At 37.6% G+C, this 23928-nt stretch overlaps 2 protein-coding genes across 2 annotated transcripts; both read right to left on the bottom strand.

The window, feature by feature from the left end:
• Positions 1 to 1237: 1237 nt before the first annotated feature.
• On the bottom strand, positions 1238 to 11713 carry LOC127684888 (olfactory receptor 4F6-like; the record flags this gene model as incomplete). The annotated part of the gene is made up of 3 exons (XM_052181673.1): positions 11702 to 11713; positions 7607 to 8540; positions 1238 to 1254 (listed from the first exon to the last, which is right to left on the bottom strand). Coding segments are annotated over exons 1-3 (963 nt in total), but the record flags the coding sequence as incomplete, so codon positions are not given.
• A 9075-nt stretch (positions 11714 to 20788) lies between these two features.
• Positions 20789 to 21727, bottom strand: LOC127684518 (olfactory receptor 4F15-like). The gene has a single exon (XM_052181431.1). The coding sequence runs from the start codon at positions 21725 to 21727 to the stop codon at positions 20789 to 20791; it is 939 nt and encodes a 312-aa protein (XP_052037391.1).
• Between the last annotated feature and the right edge of the window lie 2201 nt (positions 21728 to 23928).

Below are 23928 nucleotides of genomic sequence, written 5' to 3' on the forward strand. Positions count from 1 at the left end.
CAGTTTCTGTTGTTATATCTCCCTCTTCGTTTCTGATTTTGTTGATTTGGATACTGTCTCTCTGCCCTCTGGTTAGACTGGCTAAGAGTTCGCCTGTCACATTGATTTTCTCAAAGAACCAGCTCCTGCCTTTGTTGATTTTTTTATATAGTTCTTTTTGTTTCTACTTGGTTGATTTCAGCCCTGAGTTTTATTATTTCCTGCTGTCTACTCCTCTTGGGTGTATTTCCTTCTTTACATTCCAGAGCTTTCAGGTGTGCTGCCCCTGCTAGTGTATGCTCTCTCTTTTTGAAGGCACTTAGAGCTGAGTTTTCCTCTCAGCACTGCTTTCATTGTGTCCCATAAGTTTGGGTAGGTTGTGCCTCCATTTTCGTTAAATTCTAAAAAGTCTTTAATTTCTTTCTTTACTTCTTCCTTAGCCAAGTTATCATTGAGTAGAGCATTGTTCAGCTTCCATGTATATATGGGCTTTCTGTTGTTTTTGTTGCTATTGAAGACCAGCCTTCACTTAGACTTATTAGTCCGTGGTGATCTGATAGAATGTATGGGATAATTTCAATCTTCTTGTATCTGTTGAGGCCTGTTTTGTGACCAACTATATGATCAATTTTGGAAAAGTTACCATGAAGTGCTGAGAAGAAGGTATATTTGCTTGTTTTAGGATGAAATGTTCTATACATATCTGTTAAATTCATTTGGTCCGTAACTTCTGTTAGTTTCACTATGTCTCTATTTACTTTGTGTTTCCCTGATTTGTCCATTGATGAGAGTGGCGTGTTGAATTCTCCCACTTTTATTGTGTGAGGTGAAATGTGTGCTTTGAGCTTTAGTAAAGCTTCTTTTATGACTATGGGTGACCTTGCACTTAGAGCCTAGATGCTCAGAATTGAGAATTCTTCGTGGTAGATTTTTCCTTGGTAGAGTATGAAGTGTCTGTCCTTCCTTATACTTTTTTAATTACCTTTGGTTAAAAGTTGATTTTATTTGATATTAGAATGGCTACTCCAGCCATGTTTCTTTTGACCATTTGCTTGGAAAATTGTTTTCCAGTGCTTTACTCTGATGTAGTGTCTGTTTTTGTCACTGAGGTGCACTTCTCATGTATAGCAAAATGCTGGATCCTATTTACATATCTAGTCTGCTAGTCTATGTCTTTTTATTAGGGAATTGAGTCCATTGGTGTTAAGAGACAATAAAGAATATTGATTTTTGCTTTGTGTTTTTTTGTTATTTTTATGTTTGTATGACTATCTTCTTTTGAGTTTGTTGAACAATTATTTTCTTGCTTTTTCTTGAATATAGTTTCACTCCTACAGTTGGAGGATCCTGTCCCATCCTGCTCCTTGGTTCCCATATCCTGAGATCTCCAGTCAGGTCCTTCAGAGCAGAAGTCTTACCTGCTCTATTTCCTCCAATAGTGTTGATATTTTCCATCCATTATTCCTTGTAGTAGTGGATTTGTGGAAAAATATTGTGTAAATTTGTTTTTGTCATGGAATATCTTGGTTTTTCCATCTATGGTAATTGAGAGTTTTGCTGTGTATAGTAGCCTGGGCTGACATTTATGTTCTCTTAGGGTCTGTATGATCTGACCTTACTGCTTAAATATTCTTTCTTTTGTTCATTTGGTGTTTTGACTATTATGTGATGGGAGGAATTTCTTATCTAGTCTAATCTATTTGGAATTCTGTAGGCCTCTTGTATGTTTATGGGCATCTCTTTCTTTAGGTTAGGGAAGTTTTTTTTTTTCTATAATTTTGTTGAAGATATTTACTGGCCCTTTCAGTTGGAAACCTTCACTTTCGTCTATACCTATTCTCTTTAGGTTTGGTCTTCTCATTTTGTCCTAGATTTCCTGGATATTTTAGTTCAGGAGTTTTTTGAATTTTGCATTTCCTTTGCCTGTTGTATCAATGTTTTCTATGGTATCTTCTGCACCTAAGATTCTCTCTTCTATCTTTTGTATTCTGTTGGTAATGCTTGCATCTACGACTCCTGATATCATTTCTAGGTTTTCTATTTCCAGGGTTATCTTCCTTTGTGATTTCTTTGTTGTTTCTATTTCTAATTCCATTTTTAGATCCTGGAAGGTTTTGTTCAATTCCTTGACCTGTTTGGTTGTGTTTTCCTGTAATTCTTTAAAGGATTATTTGTGTTTCCTCTTTAAGGGCTTCTAACTGTTTACCTGTGTTCTCCTGTATTTCTTTAAGGGAGAACATCCTCCCTTCTTTAAGAACTCTATCATCATCATAAAATATAATTTTAAATCAGAATCTTGCTTTTCCGGTATGTTGGGGTATCCAGGGCTCTCTGTGGTAGGAGAACTGGTTTCTGATGATTCCAAGTAGCCTTGGTTTCTGTTGCTTATGTTCTTGCCCTTGCCTCTTGCCATCTAGTTATCTCTGGTGTTAGTTGGTTTTGCTGTCTCTGACTGTGGCTTGTCCCTCCTGCAAACCTGTGAATCAGTACTCCTTGGAGAACAGGTCTCCACGGGAGGGATTTGGGTATAGAGAGCTGTGTCACAGGGTGCAGATGGAAAATGGAAGGATCCTGTCCATGGCTGTTCCTTGGTTCCTGTGACATGATGGCTTTAGGCAGGTCCCTCTTGGGCCAGGACTTTGGGCAGAATTGTTGGTCTTACTTGTGCTCACAGGTGTGTCAACACTCCTGGGAGACCAACTCTCCCCAACAGTGTTTGGGTATGGAGTGCTGTGGCACAGGATCAGCTCCCCAGCACGGACAGAAACCAGAAGGATCCTGTCCCATGCTGCTCCTTGGTTCCCATGACCTGAGGTCTCCAGGCAGGTCCCTCAGAGTGGTAGTCTTACCTGTGCTCACAGGCATGTCCAAACTCCTGGGAGACCAGCTCTCTCCCAGGATATTTGGGTATGAAGTCTATAGGTAGTTTTGAAACACAAAACTTTATGATCTACTTTAAGTATAATGGCTTTCTGAAACTGCACTATTCACAGAATCTTACAACTCAAAGAAATTTTTCTTCCTTCTCTATGATTCAGGTGTTGTGTTTTTGCCAACTTCTTTTTCTTGGCAGTTCCTCTTTGTACAGTCTTGTACAACTATGTGTTCCCTTATCTATCCCAATTCCATTCCATGGCAGCAGTGAAACCCTCCTCAGAAATATGCATTAGGTGGTAGCACTTCTGTGTCAGAGTCTTTCTTTAAACTAAGTAATTGGTATCACTAAAAGCCCAATCTGCCTGCCCTTCCTTCAAGATTTTGACCATTCTACTAATATAAGTTTCAATAATTCTGATCCTTTCTCTTCATTTTCCAGTCTCTGGATGTACATTCTGCTTCCCACCTTCCTAAAAATGCCAGTTTTGTGATTATAGATTGATTTCTTTTTCAAATAGCTACTCAACACTTGTTAAAAACTAATCACATCAGAAATTTTGTGTTATTTTATTTAAGACATAATTGGTTTTTATTTGTGATTCTAGAATTGGAAAACACGTCATTGTGTAAAGTGTAGTGAGTGATCTGAGGATCCTAACAGAGAAAGTTAGCTCCATCATCAGAAAAATACAGACTAAATTGTGAATCAAAAAAGAGAGAATTTGGCAAGAGGATAATCTTCATTACATTCCCTCTACATTTTTCTTTCCATCTCTTGATTTTTTGTTCTGTAGGGATGGAGAGAAGAAGGTTTATGGGACATATGGGGAGGTGGGATCCGGGAAAGGGGAAATCATTTGGAATCTAAACAAAGAATATAGAAAATAAAAATATTTAAAAAAAAGAAGTTGAACAGCTTAGAAATTGTGTTAGATAATGAAAGGCTCCTTTAGTGCTGTGAACCTTTTCTGGTCTTGTATTTGGTGCTGTAAACTTGTCTAGAGCAATGGCATCTCATAAAGATTATTTAGCATAGTTTTACATATAGTCAATAATTCTTTCTATTAAAATTTCTTTTTCAAGAAAAACAGATGGGATTTGAGCTCCTTGAAGAAGCCAACCAAGCATATAAATGGTTGACAAACAAGAGGCTAAAGGAACAGAAAATAAATAGTCAGAATAGTAATAAAAAAATCAGGTGAAATAGAAATTATAAATAAGACTTAAATTTGATGATGTTCCTTCTTCCTGTCCTTGTTCCCTTTCCTACACAGGATCCTCTCTCCCTCCTGCCTCCTGTGATTGCTTTCTTCTCCCTCTCAAGTGGGATTGAGGCATCCTCATTTGGGTGCTTTGGCTTATTAACCTTTTTGAGTTTTGTGGACTATATCTTGGGTATTCTGTACTTATTTTCATGCTGAGATCCACTTATTAGTGAGTACACAACATGCATATCATTTTTGGTTTGAGTTTCCTCACTCAGGATCATATTTTCTAGTTTCATCCATTTGCCTGCAAAACTCAGGATGTCCTCTTTTTTAATAACTGAATAGTACTCCATTGTGTAAATGATCTGCATTTTCTGTATCAATTCTTTTGTTGTGGGACATCTGGGTTGTTTCCAGCTTCTGGCTATCACAAACAAGGTGCTATGAACATACTGGAACATGTGCCTCTGTGGCATGGTGAGGTATCTTTTGGGTACATGTCCAAGAGTGGTATAGCTGGATCTTCAGGTATATCTATTTCTGACTTTCTGAGGAATCTCAAGATTGATTTCCAGAGTGGTTGTACCAGTTTGCAATCCCACCAACAATGGAAGTGGGTTCCTCTTTCTCAACATCCTTACCAACATGTGCTGTCACCTGAGGCTTGATCTTAGCCATTCTGATTAGTGTAAGGTGGAATATCAGGGTCATTTTGATTTGTAATTCCCTGATCACTAAGGACTTTGAACATTTAAGTGTTTCTCAGACATTTGAGATTCCTCTGTTGTGAATTCTCTGTTTAGTTCTATTAGGTATTGGGTGGAGGGAATGGACTGAAGCCCCGAGGGCTAGCAGAAAGAATGGAAACAGGAAACCATAGCAATTAGGAAGTGGGGGACCCTCCAGAATGTACCAGAAATCTGGGAGGTGAGATACTCTCAGGTCTCAAAAGGAGGGACATTAAAGGAAATGCTTACAGTGGGGAGAGGGAACTTGTAGAGCCCACCTCCAGCAGAAAGAAAGCAAGGGATAGAGTTGCCACAGTCAAAAACTCTGAACCATAATTGCTCCTCTCTGAAAGAACTGCAGGGACAAAAAGGGAAACAGCCTGAGGAAAAGGAGGTCCAGCAACAGGGCCAAAGTAGTATCCAGCTCAAGGGGAGGCCCCAAGGCCTGACAATATTACTGAGGCTATGGAGTGCTCATCCAAAGGGGCCAGTCATGACTGCCCTCTGAAAGACCCAACAAGAAGCTCAGTCAGATATTTTCACCCAACCAATGGACAGAAGCTGGTGACCCCTGTGGTTGAATTAGGGAAAAGCTAGAAGAAGGTGAGGAAGAGGGAAACCCTGTAAGAAGACCAGTAGTGTCAATTGACCCAGACCCCCAAGATCTGTCAGACATAGACCACCAACCAGGCAGCATACACCAGCTGATATGAGGCATCCAACACATATACAGCAAAGGACTGCCAGGTCTGGGTTCAGTCAGAGAAGATGCACCTAAATCTCAGGAGACTGGAGACCCCAGAGAGTTGGGAGGTCTGCTGGAATGGAGAGTTGGGGGGACATCCTTGTAGAGACATGGGGAAAGGAGGTATGGGGTCTATAATGGTCAGAGGGTGGACCAGGAAGGGGATAAAATTTGTAGTTTTAAAAAAAGGTTAAATTAATTAAGAAGATTTAAATTTGAAAAAATCTCAAAATTGGAAAACACAATTTCAGAAACCATCTAGGAAAAGCTATAGCAAGCAAGTGAGTTTTCTGGAGATAGCCTACCCTTTTTCATGGCTGCAGTGGGTGACTTCTGAGAATGTAGACTTAGACTTTATCACAAGATTGCTCCTTGCTCCTAATATGCCTTTCCTGACATTATTACATAGCCTAATGATTCCTGGGCATTAGTCCATGCTATTGGGCATATTTCCTGCAGAATCAATATGAAGATATACATCTATATTGTACACATATAGTAGTGCTGTATAGATTAATTGATAATTTCATAATTCCTGATAATGATGTTATAGAATTGCTAAATTTATACATGTACTCTCAAGTGCCCTGTAGAATAAAAGCTGCAAATAGAGCTCTGTAAACCATCACATGTCATGAGCTAATTACTCTAGGAAAAGAAAGCAGGCTTAGAACAAACTTACCATGAAGGAAAACATTCTTTCTAGGTTAGAAATGAGGCTGCTATCTGGTAACTAAAGGTAATAAACTGAGAATGGACAATTTATTGTAGGTGCAAGGAGAGGAAATAATATATTGACTATTCTATTTATACAAGACTTCAAAATAATGAGACACAAGTCACATGATTTGCCTCTTGACTTATTACATAAAAATTATTGCTTTAAAATTATGATGAATTTATAGAGTTCATAACAGATAATGAATATTTAGTCAAGTACTAATCTTAATGGAAAGACATGTAAACAATTATGCTATAACTCCATATCCATAAGATATGAATTATTGCCTTACACTTGCTATGAACCTATGAATGTAAGAGTGCTTAGGAAACTGTAAGTTCAATTATTCTGAGAAAGTATAGACACTAAGAATGACAATAAAGAGATGACTTAAGCCTTCTCTGCTTAATCCAGCTGTGTGTCTCTCTGTGTGTACTTGAACTTTCTTTTCTTCATTCCTTTGTTCTTTTCTTTTCTCTTCTCTTCTTTTCTTTTCTTCTCTTCTCTTCTCTTTTCTTTTTTCCCTCTTCTCTCTTGCTCACAAAGGGTTAGCAAACTCCAAGCCAGTTGGTCTTACCTGGCCAGCAAATGGCCCTTGAGTCAGAGAGACAAGAGCCTTTAAGTAACTAAGCTATTTTTAATCCCCTGCTGCTATCAGTGGGAGCCAGAAGTCAGGGGCTTTTGGCCACAAAATAAGGAAAACTTAAAGAAAAAGAAAAGTTACCAAAAGTAAGTAATGTTTGCCCTTACAATCTCCAATGCCACTCTTTACTGCGGTCCCCAAGAAACCCTGTGATGCCAGGCTGGGCACCAGCAATATAAATAGATAACATTCATACACTGATTTTTACAAACAAATTCTTGAACATTTTTATTATTGTGTTCATCATTGTACCCAGGTCATCCCTCATTGGTGAGGAATGGCATGCATAAACTTTAGTTTTTAACTATGTATGCTTTTAGACAGATTTTTTATTTTATGTATATGTGTGAGTTTTCTACAAATATGTAAGTGTACTACATGCATGTTGGTTCTGACAGAGTCTAGAACATGAGATTGGAGTCATTGGAATTGGAATGACAGATAGTTGTGAGCCTCATGTGGGGGCTAAGAAACAAATTTGGTCTCCAGTAAAAATACAAAGTGTTCTAAATCACTGAGCCTTATTTATATCCCAACAAGTCTCTTAAAGACATTATTTAGTAGTTGACAAATCTTACATTAGTACACAAAACATTCTAGATAAATATAGCACGGTTCATAGAGCAATATCCTCCTAAAATATGATTTGTGTGCTCATATATCTTCAATATATTTAAGAAATTTTATTGTAATTAACAAACTGACTGCATAGTCTTTTCATTGCTACCTTCATCTCTTTATTCCTAAGGGTATAAATCACTGGATTTAGAAAAGGAGTAATAACTGCATCAAAGATGGCAAGAAATTTATCCAGATGTGATGTTGGAAATGGCCATGTGTAGAAGAAGATTAAGGGTCCAAAGAACAAAACTACCACCATGACATGAGCTGAAAGAGTGGAGAGGGCCTTACATAAACTACCCAAAGATTTCTTTTGAACAGTCACCAAAATAAATATGTAAGAGATGATCAGAATTAAAAAGGAGGCCACAGAAATGAACCCACTGTTAGCAGTAACCATAAACCCCAATGTGTATGTGTCTACACAAGCAAGTTTAATAAACCGAGGAAGGTCACAGAAAAAGCTGTCTAGTTCATTAGGGCCACAGAAGGGCAAGTCTACCACAAAACTCAGCTGAGTCACTGAGTGGATAAAGCCAATAATCCAAGAAGCAACCAAAATCAAAATACACTTTTGTGGACTCATGATGGTCAGGTAGTGCAAAGGCTTACATATCGCAACATATCTGTCAAATGCCATGGCTATGAGCAGCACCATCTCGGTGCCACCTACTGCATGGATAAAAAAGATCTGAGTGATGCAACCCCCAAAAGAGATGGTTTTGTGCCTTCTGAAAAGGTCATAAATCAACTTTGGTGTTGTAGAGGAGCAAAATATCAAGTCAATGATGGAAAGATTGCCTAATAGGAAGTACATAGGGGATTGTAATTGGGGGTCTGAGGTTACAGTTAGCACAATAAGAAAATTTCCCAACAGACTTGCCACATAGAATATACAGGAAAAGAAGAAGAGAAATAGTTGGATTGCCCATGAGTTGGAGAGTCCCAGGAACACAAACTCAGATACCACAGAGCAGTTTGCTCCACCTGTTGCCTCTGGTGACAACGGTCCTGCTATCTAAAATAGGAAAAATAATGAGAAACTCTGATTTAGGACAACAGCATTCAGTTGACAAAGTCACATAAAAGACTAACATGTCTTTGGAGATAGTTTAAGGAAAATATCAATTATTTGTCTACTGGGAAGTGCCTCAAAATAAATAGTCTTCTCCGGGGGAGAATCTATCAATTGGTGTCAAGAAGAGCACTATACAGTAAACCTGAAATCATATACATACAAGTAACATTACATGAATTGACCATGTTATAGTTATGTATTTGAGAAGATAGATGATAGACAGACAGACAGGTAGGTGTAGCAACAATTACAGAAAAAGAGGGTATTAATTTGAGACAAAGTATGAGAGAATACATAGAGAAGTTTGGAGGAAATAAATGAGAAAATGATGTAATTATAAAAGCTTAAAAAGGTAAAATAAAAAATAAAAGGTAAAAAAGTGCTTACTCCAGGCCAATAAACATAATTTATATTTATCTCATAAATCTTATTGTCCAAAATATAATAAATTACTTTTTTCATTTACTTGGATAAATATAATTGTTATATTTTTAAAATATAATTTTATAAGAATGTCATTCAGAATACTCTGTGCTAAGAGGCTTTCTGTGTATTAAATATGAAATTCTTAATTGGCCATGGTTTTCAAATTTTGAAATTTGAAAATTTTACTCTCTATTCATAGTAAAATGCCTACATACATATTTCAGGCCTAGAGATGGATATTTATCTGTAAACTGAGATGATAAACAAGGCAGAGGATACAGGTTCATAACACTCACCATGTGTTTTAGAGAAGTTAAGAAAAGCATGCATACTGTTCAGCAGATTCTGACTGATGCTCAGTGGAGAAAATCATGAAACTACCAGTAAAAGAGGCCACGGGAATGAGAGCAATGTGCTAGAAATCCCCATGAAGGGCTAGTGAGAACGAATGTGTCAAAGGACATGTGAGGACCAGTCTCCTTGTAAGTGAAGATTCTTAAGCAAGTACACAATTAAATTAAATCCACACCAAAATATCAACAAAACAGCCTTTTCTCTTTAGTTAGATAGAAGCTTAAACATATGACAAGATACAAGGTTTTAGTGTGGATGGAGAGGCAGGCAGGATCACACCTGACAGCAGAAAAATCAAGTGGTTAAGTTTGAAAAGCCTTCTGGGGTTTGGCATAGGCATTTGTTCTGATTCAGCTCCTCTACATCTGAGATTCAAACTTCTTGAGTACGTTCACATCCATATACATGTGAATAAGGTAGACAAAGAATGAACATTTCTTTATTATTTTGGCCAAAGCACTGGTTTAAGCTCAGTGGCTTAAAAATGCCTTCAGTATGTGACCTAGAATGCTAGGTAAATGGCACACCTTAGAATATTGCTGCTTTTAATCTTTCAAGTTGGCAAAAGTTTAAAAGTGGAAAAGTTACTTTAGTTTGTAAAAACCTGGAAAGTATGCATGGATGTTGTTCTGGATTGTCCAGCTAGTCAGTGCTCTGCCTGTACTTACATTTCTTCCCCGAGGCTTCAAATTTTCTATTTGTTCTCACATAATAGCTGTTTCAGAAATTGAGTAGGAGGAAATAATTGAAGCCCTGAGGGCCAAAAGAAAGAATAGTAGTTTGAATCTGATCTTTCAACAAAAACAGATGGAAGCTGTGTAGTTAACTGAATGTACTGTATTAATGAGAATACAGACCTCAGTCTCACAGTGTCTTTGCAGTGCCCTATGTCTCTGCTCACATTTCCACTGATAAGTGCAAAAGGCAACAGAAGAACACGCCCCAGAGACTCTCTATAGGTCAGTGCCCTTCCACCTATGCTCAGGGCGGCCTATCCTTTCCTAGGCCAAAATACACAAAAAAATAAACGTTAATTCATCTGAACTTACCATTACTGGAGCAGGCTAATAGTCTTATAGAGTTTTTGTTAAAGCTGCAAATCAATGTTAGAATTTCCTCAGGAAAAGACTAGCAATTCTCTCCTGGGTAAATTTTTTTTCTAAATTATTAACAAAGTTGAATTAAATTAGAGTTTCTGGATAGTACTGAAAATACCCTAGAAAGAGTTTAATATGATCATCATGCATTTCTACGCTGTTTCTTCTTCCACAGATGGACACAGAGAGTTCAGGACATCATTCAATGTCCTAAAATTTGTGTGGAGAGGCCATTAGAGCTACATGGTTCAAAATGAGAGTCCTCAGACTGTCAGGGGAATAGATTATGAGACTCCTGTCACCTCAGTGAAACTTTGCTAGAGTGTCTGTGGTGTTCTTCTAAATTCTAAACTAAGGAAATGAAGGTTAAAGGCGGCAATGACTGTGCTTAAGCCACAGAACAGAAGGAGTTGTTGGCAAATCTGGGATGAGCATGTTTGAGTCTCTTCCTAATCACTCCTGGTTTTCTTCATTCAACACACTTATTTTGCTGTGATTATTCTATGCTGTGTATCCTGACTGCGGCCTGAGGAATCATAACATATCACTTGGATGAACTTGTAATAAGAGAGTATGTTATAAAGATTTCAACACAAAGAAATGATAATTGTTTAATTCATTCTTTGCTAATTATCCTATTCTGATTATATAATATGAGCATATATCTTGACAGAAGATTGTGTACCTATAAATTTGCACACTTATTATGTTTACATTAAGGATTCAATCCTTCATCCCATATATATAAAACCTAATTCCTTCATCATTGTCCAAAATTATTAAAAATTTCCCTCTGGCTACATTTCATTCTTACTTTATTCCTTTTGCAAGACTCATGTGTAAGCTATTAGTGAAAACACTACTGGAGCAAAATCTACCATGCCAAATATATTGTGACTTTGCTCAATTCTGTGACTTGTATACTATGTTCATGGTTAACAATCTTCAATTTCCACAGTGAATTCATTTCTTCTGGTTGGTTAGGTTCTCCCAATGTGGTATGTTCTTTCACTTGAACATCTTATTTTCCTCAAAGATAGTTTCTATCAGAAGGTGAGAGAGGGGTACAAAGAGGAGGGATGAGTGGATCAAAAAGAACAAAGTACAACACACACACACAATACACACACACACACAGAAACATACACATCAATATGAAACTTACCATTTTGTGTACTAACTAGAGAAAATAATGAAAAGGCAGCTTCCATCCATCTAACCTACCTGGATCAGCATTAGAATGGTCAGGAGTTAGACAACAACCCAAACCTGCTGACCTCTAGCCTATGCCTTGGGTTGACAGAAAAAGTCAAATGTAATGCCTCCACAGAGGGTAAGGCAGCTAATTAGCAGCACTGGAAAGTACTTCAGTACTGCCTTAGAATGCTGAGATTGTCATTCTGAGTATATTTGGTCAAGGGAATTGTTTCCAAGAACCACTGAAGTTTGGCCAGAGCCAAAGGGAAAATGTGGTAATGGGTCACTTGAGGAAAAAGAAGAGAGACGAGGGATTTAGTGTTCAATATTTAGTTTAGTTATTGAATATTACTAGTTTAAAAGCCCTATTGATTTCTTATTTATAAGGAAAAAACTCCATAAGAATGAAAAATCTACTTTCCAAAAGTGTAAATGTAATTTATGTAGGAATGGAGAGATAAAAAGAATAAAATTTCCTTTAATGTTAACTGCAGAACATAATCCATGTCCCATGATAAGGGCTGAACTAATTAGAGCTGATAAGAGGTAGAGCTGTTTGGTCACCACTGAGCCAATTTTTCATTGACTATGTGATATGGATAGAAAAACAGAAGTCAATAAGGATATCTCAAATTCAGGAACTCCAAGATCTGGGGAAGCAATGAAAAGACAAGTCATTTGTACTTTGACCTCTCATAGAATAAGGGTTTTTTTCTTTAAATATTAACAGAATATAAATGTAGAGGTAAAATGTTACTTTTCCTAAAGACTTCATAGGAAGGACTATTTGTAAACTACAATAATACAGTGTATCATCTTTCATTAGAGACTTCATAGTGCCTAAAATTAATAGTAGCTTAGTTATGCAGAGATCTAAAGTACAGGCTAGGAAATGGAGCTATTTTTCTGGTCTCAACTGGCATTCCTCAGAAGCATATAGCCAAAATATGCTCCATCATACCACAGAGACACTTGCTCAACTATGTTCACACAGCTTTATTTGAAATAGCCAGAAACTAGAGACAAACTTCATGTCCCTCAACTGAAGAATGGATAAAGAAAATGTGGTACATTTACACAATGGAATATTAATATTTTAATACATGTGGGAGACATGTGGATGGAGGGAGGAAGCTGGGTAGTGAAGAGGTTGGGAAGAGGTGCAAGAGGGATGAAGTGGTACAAGGACAGAGAGAGAGTACAAAGAAAGTGAACTGGAATTGGGGTAGAGGTATCTCTGGGACAAGCTAGAAACTTAAGACAATGGAAACTCTTAAGAATCTTTGAAGGTGACTCTAAGACTCCTAGCAGTGGGAGATATAAAGCCTGAAGTGACCATCTCCTGTTACCAGGAAAGATTTCCAATGAAGGAACTGGGACACCAACACAACACAACCATAAAATCTTAGAACCACAATTACTCCTACCAACAAGGTTGTGCAGAAACAAAGAAATTGCTGGAATGGCCAAGCAACGACTAGCCCAGCATGAGACTCATGCCAAAAGAGAGATCGCACTGCTGACACTATCAATGATATTCTGCTATACTTCCAGAAAGGTTCCTGGCATAACTATAATCTAAGAGGTTTTGATCAGCAACTTCAATCAGATGAAGAGGTGCACAGCCAAACATTAGACAGAGGTTGGGGAATTCTATGGAAGAAGGAGATTACGCATTGAAGAGATGTCAAGGACACCATAAGAAAACATACAGAATCAACTAATCTGGGCCTATAGGAACCCACAGACACTGAACCACCAAAGAGAGAGCATACTTGGGACAAACCTAGGCCCTTGGCACACAGTTGTGCGTCTCAGTCTTAATGCGGGATCCTAACAGCAGGAGCGATAGCTGTATCTGACTCCATTGCCCAACTTTGTTTTTTTTTTAATTTATTTTTTTATTTTCTATATTCTTTGTTTACATTCTGAATGCCATTGCCCAACTTTGAATCCCCTTACCCTAACTGGACTGACTTGTATAGGCACAATAGAAGATTCACCTAACCCTACTGCAACTTGATTTGCAAAAGCAGGTTTATATACATGGGAGGTCTATGATTTTCTGAGCCTATTCTGAAGAAAAAGAGAAGATAAGAAGATGGCAAGAAGGTTAAGTGAGAGAGAATGACTAGAAGGGGAGGGAGGGGAATGGGGAACTAAAATTATTGGAATATAAAGTAAATACATTTTAAAAAGGAAAAGAAAATGAAGCATAGACTACCTGCCCAACTGGATTTGGAAGGGTTTATGTGGCTTCATTCACATGCTTGCATCCTTGAAAATCTGTAGTGTAGAAACTTCTGTGAAAATAGTCTTTGGTCATTTGGGCAAGTAAAGCTTATCCAGGCTTTACTAGTTCAAGATTGTTGATCAAGCAATACAAGGAGAAAATAATATCACGCAGATGCTGCAAAGCACCCTAACTTCTGAAATTCATGAAACAAAACCTTTGCTACATCCCATTGGTCAAAACAACCTCAACACCAAGTCAGTTTTACGATTGGAAAAATAGATCCCAACTATTGGCAGGAAGAATTACAGAATATTTTTTAAAAAAATCAACCAGAGTTGTTGTGACTACTTTGAGTTGTATTGATTAGCCAAATCTCCATTATAATTAACTTGTGCCTTGAGCTTGTGATTCTCCTGTTGTATCCTCCTGAGTTCTGGAGATACAGGTTAGGGTTATAGCACCTTGCTTGGTATAATGTGAATCTAAACTGTCCTGAGACAGCATCTTTACAACTTCTCAGCTGTCTTCCACGTCTGCTTTTTTTTCTAATCTGCAGCAGATTTGTAATAAGCCGATAAAATATTTTCTTTCATTCTTATTTGTTTATTTTGTCTCTCCTCTCCCCTACCCAGTGTGTGTGTGTACTCATGTTACATCATGCTGGGGAGTTCAGAGTCCCCTTCTCTCCCCCTGTCCTCCCACCCACCCCTTTAATGATCAGAGTTTTAGAACATGTTAGAAAATGCAGATTCGGCCTTTGTGAAATACTCTCTGCTGTTTCATGTTGATGAGACTAAATCACTTTTTCTTTGATGTAAAAACAATTTGAGAAGGCTCTGAGTTTGGTTCTCAGAATATATTTCAGCGATGGGTGTATAGGGTCATGCCCATAACCACCTGTAACTCCAGTTGGAAGAGATCCAATGGCCTCCAGAACATATTGGACACCTAAAAAATATGACATACTCTGTTTCCCATCCTCTCTCACATATATAAAAATATAGATTCTAAAAATAATACAAAGCAAATTTAGAGTAAATTCATAGCCTACTTGCCATAATGATTTTAATGATTTAAATATATGATTTGCTATAATTTATTTATAAAATCAGAATCATACATATAAGTTTAAATAAAACAGCAGATATTCATCAATCTAATTTGAACAATTTGATCTAATTTGATGAAGTTTGAGTTATACAATTTCTAAAGTTTAGCTTTAGTTTTCCAACCCCTTTACAAGGAGCAGAAATAATCAAGTTAAAGCAATTAATCTTAAGTTCTCATTTTCAGGTTTCCCTTCTGCTCCTTTGTTTCACAGGGCAGGTTTAACTGCACAAACATCAGAAGGCATTCTTTTGTAGCTAGGTAGGGACATTTAGTTTTGATGTTCTAAACTTATCCACCTTTCCTATAACCAGTCTGATCTTCATAACTAAAATGAAATCATGTTACTCTCAGATTAACAATGTTCACATTGGCTCTTATTACTCCTACTCCAGCCCACTAAGTAGGTCCATATGGCCTCAGCCAATGTCTTCAGCTGTATTGTTCTTCCCCACGATCCAAGAGGAAGACTCTCAAAATCAATCCATTGTATCTGCTTTTGAACAGTATTCAAATCTTTGAATAATAATTGCAAGACATGAAATATTTTTAATATTTAGTTGACAATCTTCTATTCAAATTTCCTCTGTCCAACCACCTTTCTTGATGTATAACTCGAGATAACAATTATGTGCATGTGAGATATAAGAAACTGTCTTTGATACATGTATATAAAGGGAACTGTATGATGTTAATTGACATAGCTACGAACTCCACCATTACTTTGCTATGATGAGAGCAGTTCAGTGTCTGTTCTCGGCAATCTCGAGGATATAGTGTATATAGAAGCTGTACTCAATATGCCACATATTAGAACTTCAGGACACATCAATTTTCCTACTCAGCTTTCACAAAATTCATCTTCCTAGCTCAATTAAACCATTAAGACTGTTGTTTTTTTCTACCTTTACCTCAACAACTTACTATAGATGTAGTTCCAAATGCATAGTTAAAGAAAAGCAGAAATAGATATCCATTACATGTCATTTTTGAGTTATGATAAAATAATTTTTTTTTACAATCCACTCCTCTACCTGCTGGTGATAGCCCAGAAATCTGTAATTGTGTATTATTCATCTTATTTTACACCTCCCAGTGGCACATAGTAATTTTTCTGAATATTGCTTGATGCCTGTATACAGGTAATTGACCCAGTTTCACTATCTCTGCCTTAAGAAAGAATGGGTTAACCAGAGATTTCCAGCATAGGATGACTTATGACAATCATTTTTAAGTACATAGGTCTGTTTTATTTAAATGTTTTATTTAAATAAAATGGATTTATTTTAAAATCTATATACAAATTCAGCAAGTAGTAAAGATATACACTCATTCCAAAATAGAATTAAATGATCCAAGTTTAGAATGAGATTTCCCCATCATCAGGGAATAAAGAAGAAGAATAAGGGAATCAAATGAAGTGAGAAAACGGGATCCCTCCTGGTCCTCTGGAACCAGCTCCAGAACAAAGCTTAGCCCATAAAATAGAGTCCAGATCCTACCCCAAAGAATCCAAAAAGCCCAAAGCCACTACCAACTCCTGGGGAGAAACTGGGAGTGAATTAGTTTCTGTTGTAGAAAGGCAATCAGATGGAGGAAAACAGGAAAGCAGTTTACAGGTTATGTGATGACAAGAGACCAAATACTGACAGGAAACAAAGAGCTTTTCAGTGACTTAGGTGTTCCTCACATCTTCAGGATTCAGGGCATGTGGGTACTAAAGCAACTGTAAATTTGTTTCGCTATGAAAAGAGATGTGATCAACTAACAGTGTCTGGCAGTCATTTTTTTCTGTTAATCAAACATCAGCTTAAAATTGGATAATCTTCTGCATCAAGTAATACAAACTCAGGATCTGTGATGATGAAGAAACTCCACCAAATGTCTCCCCAGGATTCAGTAACTTCCTCAAGTGATATAACTCTATCATGGAATAAAGATATCCCAACAATAGATTGTCCAGTGTGCTTGCTTATGTATGATGGTGTTTGGAGTAAAGTAGGCCAAAGAACTATTTACTATAAAATTTACTGCTCAGTCTTGAATATTTAATGAGATATTAAAGTGACAGGTTATAATTCTCAAACATTTTATTGATTTGGTGTTTACTATTTTTTTCCTTTTTTTATTCGATATATTTTTATTTACATTTCAAATGATTTCCCCTTTTCTTGCCCCACTCCCAGAAATTCCCATAAGCCCCCTGCCATCCCCCTGTTCTCCCACCCAACCCTTCCCACTTCCCTGTTCTGGTTTTGCCCTATACTGCTACACTGAGTCTTTCCAGAACAAGGGGCCACTCCTCCGTTCTTCTTGTACCTCATTTGATGTGTGGATTATGTTTTGGGTATTCTAGTTTTCTAGGTTAATATCCACTTATTAATGAGTGCATACCATGGTTGATCTTTTGAGACTGGGTTACCTCACTTAGTATGATGTTCTCCAGCTCCATCCATTTGCCTAAGAATTTCATGAATTCATTGTTTCTAATGGCTGAATAGTACTCCATTGTGTAGATATGCCACATTTTTTGCATCCATTCTTCTGTTGAGGGATACCTGGGTTCTTTCCAGCTTCTGGCTATTATAAATAGGGCTGCTATGAACATAGTGGAACACGTATCCTTATTACATGCTAGGGAATACTCTGGGTATATGCCCAGGAGTGGTATAGCAGGATCTTCCAGAAGTGACATGCCCAGTTTTCTGAGGAACTGCCAGAATGATTTCCAGAGTGATTGTACCAATTTGCAACCCCACCAGCAGTGGAGGAGTGTTCTCTTTCTCTACATCCTTGCCAACAGCTGCTGTCTCCTGAATTTTAATTTAATTTTTTTATTCGATATAATTTATTTACATTTCAAATGATTTCCCCTTTTCTAGCCCCCCCCCACTCCCCGAAAGTCCCGTAAGCCCCTTTCTCTTCCCCTGTCCTCCCTCCCACCCCTTCCCAGTTCCCCGTTCTGGTTTTGCCGAATACTGTTTCACTGAGTCTTTCCAGAACCAGGGACCGCTCCTCCTTTCTTCTTGTATCTCATTTGATGTGTGGATTATGTTTTGAGTATTTCAGTTTTCTAGGTTAATAACCACTTATTAGTGAGTGCATTTGACAAAATTCAGCATTCTTTCATGCTTAAAGTCTTGGAAAGAACAGGAATTCAAGGCTCATACCTAAACATAGTAAAAGCAATATACAGCAAACCGGTAGCCAGCATCAAACTAAATGGAGAGAAACTTGAAGCAATCCCACTGAAATCAGGGACTAGACAGGGCTGCCCCCTTTCTCCTTATCTTTTCAATATTGTACTTGAGGTACTAGCTGGGGCAACTAGACAACATAAGGAGGTCAAAGGGATACAAATTGGAAAGTAAGAAGTCAAACTATCACTATTTGAAGATGATATGATAGTCTACCTAAGTGACCCAAAACTCAACTAGATAACTACAGCTGATAAACAACTTCAGCAAAGTGGCAGGTTATAAAATCAACTCAAGCAAATCAGTAGCCTTCCTATACTCAAAGGATAAGCAGGCTGAGAAAGAAATTAAGGAAATGACACCCTTCACAATAGTCACAAACAGTATAAAGTACCTTAGGGTGACTCTTACCAAAAATGTGAAAGATCTGTATGACAAGAACTTCAAGACTCTAAAGAAGGAAATGAAAGAAGACCTCAAAAAATGGGAAAAACTCCCATGCTCATGGATTGGCAGGATTAATATAGTTAAAATGGCCATTTTGCCAAAAGCAATATACAGATTCAATGTAATACCCATTAAAATCCCAAATCAATTCTTCATAGAGTTAGAAAGAGCAATTCTCAAATTGATCTGGAATAACAAAAAACCCAGGATAGCTAAAACTATTCTCAACAACAAAAGAAATTCTGGGGGAATCAGTATCCCTGACCTCAAGCAATACTACAGAGCAATAGTGTTAAAAAACTGCATGGTATTGGTACAGTGACAGGCAGGCGGATCAATGGAACAGGATTGAAGATCCAGAAATGAACCCACACACCTATGGCCACTTGATCCTCAACAAAGATGTGTTTACTATTTTACAGTGCTATGTGTAAAATTGTCTTTAGAAAGTCGAAGCACAGGTGAAGGTACTGACTTTATTCATGGCAATAGAGTATTTGATTCGAAGCAGGGATGCTTGCCTTAGCAGCCTAGGCCTGCCACTTTGCCAGCTGTTATCTTGCTCTAATTAGCGAGATTCTTGTGTCTTAGTTTTCTACTCTATAATACAAGAATGGAATATTACCTACTTAACTTTTGTTAGAATTGAATCAATGCACAATATTCATATAATAATTGTCAGAGGTTGTGCCAAAGGGACCTGTGGGTTATTGTGGGTAGAAGGCATTCTAGGGGGAGCTGAGAAGTTGGCTGCGGTGCAGGTCTGGGTTGCCAGAATATGCAGGGTCACTAGTTATTGGACCCAGGCTAGATATGGAGAGTTTTGGAAAAATTATCAAGGGTGCATCCCAAGCTAGCTTCTAGAGGAGGACGTGGGTACTGAGTAGGGTAGTTATAAATTTAAATGTTTTACAGAGGCAGATACTAGCAGCCAACCATTGTACTGGCTGTGGGGTCCCCAATGGAGGATTTGGAGGGCAGACTGGAGGAGCTGAAGAGGTTTATAGCCCCATGGGAAGAACAATAAGATCGGCTACTCAGACGCCCCAGGACTCCCTGAGACTAAACCATCAATCAAGGAGTATACATGGTTCCAGCCAAAAATGTGGCAGAAGAATGCCTTGTTGGGCATCAGTGGGAGGAGAGGTCCTTGGTCCTGTGAAGGCTCAATAGATGCCCCAACAAAGAGAACCTGAGGGAGGGGAAGTGGGACTGGGTCAGGTGGAGGGGCATATACTTGGAGGCAGGGGTTGGGAGATGGGGTTGAGGGTTTTGGAGGGGGTGCAGGAAAGGTTTTAGCATTTGAAATGTAAATTAAGATTATATTCAGTAAAAAATTAAAAAAATAAATTTAAATGTTCAATACTTTAAAAGAAAGTGTATGTCAGAGTATAATCAGTCTCATTTACTAGCCTGTGTCAGACTGTCAAAGCTTTCACCACGTATGCATTCTCACAGGATTTTGGGAGCAGGAAATAAAGGAACACTTTAATTGTTGTCATATAAACATTTTTAAGAGTTTGAAGATATGAGGATTTTATTTGGATCCCATTAATTGCTATAATTCAGCTGCAAACACAACCTTTGCCTTCCAAATCCACCACCAAAAAAAAAAAAAAAATGTTTCTTTGTTGAGAACTTACGAAAACAGGAAAATCTAACAGCAAAAGGGATGTATGCTTATCTTCAATAGTGAACTTCAGGCATATTCTCTTTTTAGATCCTCTTGGAGGGTTAAGAACACCAGAAATGGTATATTAAGGGGAAAATCAACTTAGTCTGAAGTATTTTACATAGCAATCATAAAAGGAACAATCATACATTTAAGGATAATAACTTATTATTATCTTAACTTATTTTGAAAAAAAAATCATCAATGTAAAATACTGTACAGAATTACCCTAACTATTAAATACTTTATATGAAGAATCCAGCACAGAGTCTGAGGCATAAAAACTCGAGTTCTAAATATCCTTATCTGTGTTAAGGTACTGAACATGATCACTTGGTGAACTCCCAATTTTAATCTGTTACACAAAATCATTAATAGAAAACTGAAATGTGACTGACGTTATTTTCCTTATGGTCACTGAGTGTGGAGTTGCCTTTGTTGTTTTTATAAGGCATTTAGGATGGCTTCCTGTAATTTACAAGCTGGGAGCAGAGTTTCCTCATTGCTGCCTTCATCTCCTTGTTCCTGAATGTGTAGATGACTGGATTCAGAAAAGGGGTGAGGACTGCATCAAAAATGGCAAGGAATTTGTCTAAGTGTGAAGAAGGGAAAGGCCAGGTGTAGAAGAAGATTAATGGTCCAAAGAATAAACCCACCACAGTCACATGAGCTGACAAAGTAGAGAGGGCCTTGGACATGCCGCCTGAAGAGTGTTTCCTAACAGTCACCAAAATGAAGATATAAGAAATGATGAGTATTAAGAAGGAGCCCACAGAGATGAGTCCACTGTTGGCTGTGACCATGAACACCAATTTACTGGTCTCTGTGCAAGCAAGTTTAATAAGCTGAGGGAGATCACAGTAAAAGCTGTCTAAAATGTTAGGTCCACAGAAGGGCAAGTCTACAACAAAAGCTAATTGGGCCACTGAGTGAATAAGTCCAAGGATCCAGGATACTGCCAAAATTAAAAGGCATATTTGAGGTCTCATGATGGTCAAGTAGTGAAGAGGTTTACATATGGCTACATACCTATCAAAGGCCATAGCTATAAGAAGCACCATTTCTGTTCCCCCAATAGCATGAATAAAGAAGATCTGAGTTATACATCCTCCAAATGAGATGGCTTTGTGCTTTCTAAACAGGTCATAAATCATCTTGGGTGCTGCAATAGAGCAAACTCCTAGGTCAAGAAATGAGAGGTTGGCCAGCAGGAAGTACATAGGGGAATGCAGGTTGGAGTCAGCAGTCACAGAGAACACAATGAGCAGGTTTCCCATCAGACTTGCCATGTAGAACATGGAAGAAAAGAGGAATAGAAGCAACTGAATTCCCCATCTATTGGAGAGTCCCAAGAACACAAACTCAGACACAACCGAGTGATTGGCTTTATCCATTGCTGTGGGAAAAAAATGAATTGTATCCAACAAAACCTTAAAAGGGCAGAGAATAAAAAAAAAAAACTTTGTTTGGAATTAGTAAATGAATCAGTTTCAAACTGTAAACAAAGCACATTTCTGCACAGAGCCAATACAGCTCAACATAACTTCTAACTTTATTCATAAAAATTTGTCAGTCATTCAATGCCATGAGCCACTGCATGTCATTTCCTCCATTCCCTAACTTTACTCAAATACAAGAGGGAAAGCTTTACAGATAAGAATTAAAATAGGAACACTCCTCCACTGCTGGTGGGGTTGCAAATTGGTACAACCACTCTGGAAAGCAGTCTGGCGGTTCCTCCGAAAACTGGGCACCTCACTTCCAGAGGATCCTGCTATACCACTCCTGGGCATATATCCAGAAGACTCCCCACCATGTAATAAGGATACATGTTCTACTATGTTCATAGCAGCCCTATTTATAATTGCCAGATGCTGGAAAGAACCCAGGTATCCCTCAACAGAAGAGTGGATGCAAAAAATGTGGTATATCTACACAATGGAGTACTATTCGGCCATTAGAAACAATGAATTCATGAAATTCTTAGGCAAATGGATGGAGCTAGAGAACATTATACTAAGTGAGGTAACCCAGACTGAAAAGGTGAATCATGGTATGCACTCACTAATAAGTGGATATTAACCTAGAAAACTGGAATACCCAAAACATAATCCACACATCAAATGAGGTACAAGAAGAAAGGAGGAGTGGCCCCTGGTTCTGGAAAGACTCAGTGAAACAGTATTCGGCAAAACCAGAACGGGGAAGTGGGAAGGGGTGGGTGGGAGGACAGGGGAAGAGAAGGGGGCTTACGGGACTTTTGGGGAGGGGGGGGGCTAGAAAAGGGGAAATCATTTGAAATGTAAATAAATTATATAGAATAAAAAAAAGAATTAAAAAAGAACAAATAGTTGATCTGAAGAAAAGTCATGAAGACTCCAGAAATAACACACATGGCATCAATGAAATGAGGAGAACCTCTGATTTCTCTCCCCGTATGTTCCTGCCCGTCATGTTTCCCAAATATCAGAACTTTCTAGTGATATTCTTTTCCATACCCTTTTGATTGCTTCAATTAGCAATCTGGTACTGTACTCTTACTCTGATTAATATGTCTCATAGTTAATCATTTATCAAACTACATTCACTTTTTCCATGTAAATATAAAAGATATTGTAGAAACCATGATGCCATCCCACATTATAGCAGTCCAGGGAGAAAAAAAGGTTACAAGACAAGATTGTAGAAGTATCAGAGTAAGAGTAAGACCAGAAATGATATTTAGGATGCAGAAAACAAGTATGGATTATGTTAATAAAATATATAAAATTTGATTCGTAGAGTAAAGATTATTAAAATTTTCTACATAGCTGATATTGGAAGATGATTTCTATACTGATTTGTCTTTCCACACTTCATTGTATGGTGAAAAGAACACTGAATTTGGAGACAGAAAAACATAATCAGGACACAGGACCAAGTCTTCGAGAACTCAAGGAAGGTTTTTTTTATTTTTCTATGCCTTCTGTAAGTCACTCACTGCCTGCCTCCCATCTCATTGTCTGTAAAATTAAAGGAGCTGAGGGCAGATGGTAAAAATTGATTCTAAGTCTAACATTTTGGTTATTTTATAATACAATACTAGTCTGCTATGCAATAAAACTCTTCATAATGATGGCATCCTCTTCTCTTTGGGCCACTGCTTGTTCATTTGTTTGTCCTTTTTACTGATTTAATCTTTTATATTCATTAGAAGACATTTTCCCCAATTAATCTACTTCACATTCCTTTTGTTATGCAATTAGAGAAACATAATTGTATCATAAAATGTATAGCTATTTTTAATAAATGAACAAATGCTTACTATATTTACACCACACAAAATGGACGCTGAAATTACTGAAGTCCTAACACAGTCAGTAATGTTAAGTGTTCTATTTTACCATACCCCATGTAAATAATAGTTAAAACATGTACCTCATAAAATATCCAAACGAGTATTGTGCTTATATAATTTTTGTGAAGTAGAAAAGACACCATGAGTCAGATTGATGAAGGTTGTGGTCTGGAGGAAATCGTAACCTATGCTGGAGATTAAAAGACACATCCTGTTTTGTTTTATTTTGCATTTCTTTGCTTTGGTTTGATTTGTTTC

This window comes from Apodemus sylvaticus, chromosome 5 (genome assembly GCF_947179515.1).
Source record: "Apodemus sylvaticus chromosome 5, mApoSyl1.1, whole genome shotgun sequence".
Lineage (NCBI taxonomy): Eukaryota > Metazoa > Chordata > Mammalia > Rodentia > Muridae > Apodemus > Apodemus sylvaticus.